The 4,962-nt window shown below is 38.6% G+C and overlaps 2 protein-coding genes across 2 annotated transcripts; one reads left to right on the top strand and one right to left on the bottom strand.

Moving 5' to 3' along the window:
- Nucleotides 1–537: 537 nt before the first annotated feature.
- Nucleotides 538–1,125, top strand: LOC122031258 (secreted RxLR effector protein 161-like). Its single transcript, XM_042590392.1, has one exon. The coding sequence runs from the start codon at nt 538–540 to the stop codon at nt 1,123–1,125; it is 588 nt and encodes a 195-aa protein (XP_042446326.1).
- A 1,456-nt stretch (nt 1,126–2,581) lies between these two features.
- On the bottom strand, nt 2,582–3,892 carry LOC122031257 (probable aspartic protease At2g35615). Its single transcript, XM_042590391.1, has one exon. It carries the CDS (start codon nt 3,890–3,892, stop codon nt 2,582–2,584), a length of 1,311 nt encoding a protein of 436 aa, XP_042446325.1.
- Nucleotides 3,893–4,962: the final 1,070 nt, after the last annotated feature.

Below are 4,962 nucleotides of genomic sequence, written 5' to 3'. Positions count from 1 at the left end.
GTATATGCACCAGTGGCAAGGATGGACACAATCAAGATGATCTTAGCCTTGGCAGCAGTGCAAGATTGGGAGGTACATCATATAGACGTCAAAACGGCATTTTTGAATGGAGTGTTGGAGGAAGAAGTATATATATACCAACCAGAAGGGTTTATAGTTAATGGACAAGAGAACAAAGTTTACCGTCTGAAGAAAGCCTTGTATGGCCTAAAACAGGCGCCACGCACATGGAATGACTGCATTGATAGATATCTGACAGCAAGTGGCTTCACTCGAAGCTATGCCGATTACTCGCTGTATGTGAAAAGAAGTGGAAACCAGGTTTTGCTGGTCTCTGTTTACGTTGACTATTTGCTTATTTCTGCCAACAGCCCATCTCTAATTACAAGTTTTAAAGATTCAGTCATGAAGGAGTTCCAGATGACAGATTTGGGTTTAATGACATATTTTTTGGGATTGGAAGTTCATTAAAAGAAGGGAGTTGGAACCTTTGTAGGACAAACCAAGTACTGCATGGATCTACTGCATAAATACGGGATGAATGAAGCCAACCCAGTTGTTTTCCCTACTGACTACAAAGGAGCAATAACCTCTATTACAGGAAGAGAAAAACCTGATGTTGCTATTTATAGAGGTATTGTGGGAAATTTGATATATCTATCCCATACCAGACCTGATCTAAGTTTTCTGGTGAATCTTCTCTCACGCTACATGAGTCAACCAACTTCAGCACATTTGGCAGCTGCTAAACGAGCCCTCAAGTATGTGAAAGGCACAATGGACTTGGGTCTGTTCTTCCCTGCAACAGGCGACAACGAAAGCTTCACAAATTTAGAAGGATACTCGGACAGTGATTATGCAGGGGCAGAGGATGCAAAAAGTACTTCTGGTTATATCTTTTACCTCAACAACGCTCCTTTCTCCTGGAGCACAAAGAAACAAGATGTTGTGGCACAATCAACGGCGGAAGCGGAATTCATTGCGGCAGCTCTCGCTAGAAATCAATGTACATGGATACGACAATTGCTATCAGACATTGGTTTCACACCAGAGGCAGCAACACCTTTGATGATTGACAACCAAGCTGCCATAGCAATTGCAAAGGATCCTACTCACTTTAGTTGAGCAAAACATATCAAAGTTCGTTACCATGCACTCCGTGAAGCCGTCAAAGACAAAGAAATTCAGCTGATACATGTCCCTACCGAAAATCAAAAGGCTGATATGCTGACCAAAGTACTTCGGAAAACCTTGTTTATTCATCATCGAGACAGGATTGGTCTAAAATCACTAAGGTTCCTAAATGCAACCAAATCTGGAGGATAGGGGGAGTGTTGACATATCCACCTTATTGGCTGCATGATTAACAGTTAGTTCACTTGCATTAACGTTGAAGAATCTCTTTATGCTTGTTTTCAATTAGTTTGTCCGTCCCGATACTTAGGAAACTCGAAAGGTCATTTTGTAATAAGGTTAAATAGGCTACCAGTCTCTCTGTGGGGGTAGAGGAAAAATTTTTCCATTTGAAAAACTTTTCAAGCTTATCAGTTAGTTTTTGGTCTTGTGAGTTATCCAGATACCATAACAAAACTTAACAAAAAGAAGGTGGCCACGGGACATGTCGGACTTCTGGTCCACTCGAGGTGGTCGACAGAGATTTCTGGTGGTGGCCAGCAAAAGAAGAACGTGACTGCTCAGACATGACAGCCAGTGGTGGCGATAGGGGAGAAGAGGAAGGAGGAGCACGGTGTCGGAGTTGGTTGTACGTGAGTAGCAGTCAGGTCGGACGAGCGACAGGATGACGCCGCAAACGCATGGGGTGAGGGAAGAGACACGATCTTCCTGTGGAGGGGATAAAAGAGAAACTTATGTTTAGGAAATTAAACTTAAAGTTAATTGAATCAATTAATTCCAATTTTAAATAGCATAGAAATCCAGATTTATCACAATGAAATTTTCAAAATCTATTTCCATCTAAATTATCCCTTAATTATATTATTTTTCTTAAATAACTTTATTATCTCAAATTTTATTAGTTTTAAATCTTTATTTATATCCTGGTAGGAAAGAGTCTTATAGAGGCTTGAGCTTTCAAACCAATCTGTTCGTATTTTCTTGAGTGTTACTAATAGATGGCTTTGTTGATATTGGATTAACAAAGTAGAGGGAATTTTTTTATTATGAATAAGTACCCGACAAAGTAAAATTTATTTATTTTTTACTGTGTATTAACATCTTATAGACGAGTACACAATCAACAATCGAAATGAAAGCGTGCGAGTCATTATTCACCCTCCCTAACACTCTCAATAGTTGGATATGGAACTCAAATGGCCTAAATATAAAAGTCCGAACATCTCCTAGTATTTAGAAATAAAGTTAATTTGTGTCATTTAAAAGAGATAGATAGAAAGGAAATTATATTCAATCAAACTACTCCTAGTCAATTAAATTATCTAATTAAATAGTTTAAAAAATTTTAAAAAATGCACATTTCCTTTTATTGAAATTCCTTGATTTATGACCATAAATATAAATTTGAATGCTCAACTTAGCACTTCAAATACAAAATACATGCTTATTAGGGTTTGTATAACTCAGTGCACTTTTTCTCTATAATGGTCAATTCCATTTTATCTAGATCATGTCCAACCAAAACATCTTGCTGCATAATATTCCCAAAGACTTGTAGACCATTCGCTTCTATTATCACCATGCATTTCACATGCCGATTATACCACCCAAACAGGTTTTCGGGCCCCACCCAGAAGTTCCCCAATGTCCCAGCAAATGAGAACCACAACCCTGGCAACTCATCCTCATCCTCTGTCGAGAACACATTGAAGCACAATTTAAATGGGCCCGTCACCTTCACAGTCGGCAAGCTAACGTAATTCGTCAATTCCCTCACCAACCGGTCCACCACTTCAGTGTCCAGTACGGTCATGACGGTGCCAGAGTCGAAGATGATGTTGCCGGCCCTCAACTTGGACCTCGTAGGAAGGAAGACAGCAAACTTCTGTGGGATCGAGATGGCGTTAAGCTGCACGGCGTAGAAGTTGTCTTGCGTCATAAGCGGTGTGACCATTGTCGTTCCAGTGATTGTCTGTTTACCACGTCCCAAGAAGAGCCTGCTGGCAACTCCCCCATTGAGATAGTCCAGGCAATAGGAGAAGTACTTGCTGATGTACTTCGGTGCGAGCTGATGGATCAAAGATGGCGAATTAGGGCCCAACCCAATGGAGCTACCAGGGTCATGAAATTTGGTGAGCAAGGATCGTAAGTTGCAACCAAATAAAATATTTGGAATGAAGGTAATTTGGTTCGTATCTAATGAGGTGAAACTCAAGGTTTCCGAGGAGAAAATTCCATCGATGTTGGAGTCGTCACCGAAGGTGACATGGTACTGGCACATCTTATCTTTATTGCAACGACCCAAGTTGTTGCACTCATTAGAATAGCATGATAACTTCTTGTAGGAGAGGGATTCACTAGGATAGAATAGGTCACCGGATAAGTTGAAGCATTGGCAACCAGCGCAGTCAACCCAGTTTAGGTAGCTGCCGGTGTCGATGAAGCCCAACATAGATTGCATATTTGGCGTGCCCATGCCGAACCTCATCAGGAATTCCCCGGTATTGTATGTCAAGCCGAGCTCTATGTCGATGGAGGTGTTCATGTCGATGCGCTTGTCAAAGTAGCTAGCTCGGTTGACCGAGCGAACGACGGCGGCCTGTAGGTGATCAAAGGGTGTCATTGAGTTGTTGTATAGTGGTGACATGGGAGAGTCACGGTGGACCAGCTCGACATCGAAGACAGTGTCCTGAGAGAAAAGGGATGGCACGAAGGAGATTAGTAGGAGGAGGCGGAAGATGGTACTAATGGCTGCCATTGCGATAATATTAACGAAGATATATACATTTTCAACTGGTGCGTGAATTTATAGAGAGATTCAATGGAGAAAAAAAGAAGTTTAATCAATGGGAATTAATGATAAGATTGATTCAATAAAAGTTGGAAGGAAGTGAGATATAGGCATCTCATCAATTCGATTAATGGTCCAAATCAATTTTGAAATGGGAAAAAATATATCTTTAATTTTTTATTATATAATTAATTGATTCTGAAAGGAACCTTCCGACTAATTGATATTTATTTGGAAGGAACTTTGCTCCTATTCCAAGTTTAGTTAAATTGTTTTGATTGTATTTGATGCATTCAAAATCCGTTGAGTATGTCTCTATGTTATTTTCTCATTGCCGATAATGGAGCTTCCTCTGATAATGTGGATTGGCCTGATACTTACTAGACATTTACCGGCCAACCTCCATTATTGAATGATGCTCCTATATAGATCAATACATATGATTAGAGGCGGAACCAAATTTAATAAATAAAAAAAATTAGTACAACACAAAATAAAATTATTCAACTTTAAAAAATTAAAAATATTTTTAAAATATAAATTATTTTTTAAAAAAAAATCAAACATTAATGTAGGTAGATTTTCACAATCCAAAATCTTATGCATTTAACTTAAAAATTCTGAGAGGAATTGGAAATTAATGGGAGCTAGGCATCTCATCAATTCGATTATTGGTCCAAATCAATTTTGAAATGGGAAAAAATATATCTTTAATTTTTTATTATATAATTAATTGATTATGAAAGAAACCTTCCGACTAATTGATATTTATTTGGAAGGAACTTTGCTCCTATTCCAAGTTTAGTTAAATTGTTTTGATTGTATTTGATGTATTCAGAATCCGTTGAGTATGTCTCTATGTTATTTTCTCATTGCCGATAATGGAGCTTCCTCTGATAATTTGGATTGGCCTGATACTTACTAGATATTTACCAGCCAACCTCCATTATCGAATGATGCTCCTATATAGATCAATACATATGATTAGTGGCGGAACCGAATTCAATAAATAAAAAAATTAATACAACACAAAATAA

The sequence above is a fragment of the Zingiber officinale genome, chromosome 11A (assembly GCF_018446385.1).
Source record: "Zingiber officinale cultivar Zhangliang chromosome 11A, Zo_v1.1, whole genome shotgun sequence".
NCBI classification, from domain to species: domain Eukaryota; kingdom Viridiplantae; phylum Streptophyta; class Magnoliopsida; order Zingiberales; family Zingiberaceae; genus Zingiber; species Zingiber officinale.
This window is presented reverse-complemented; position numbering and strand designations above follow the sequence as displayed.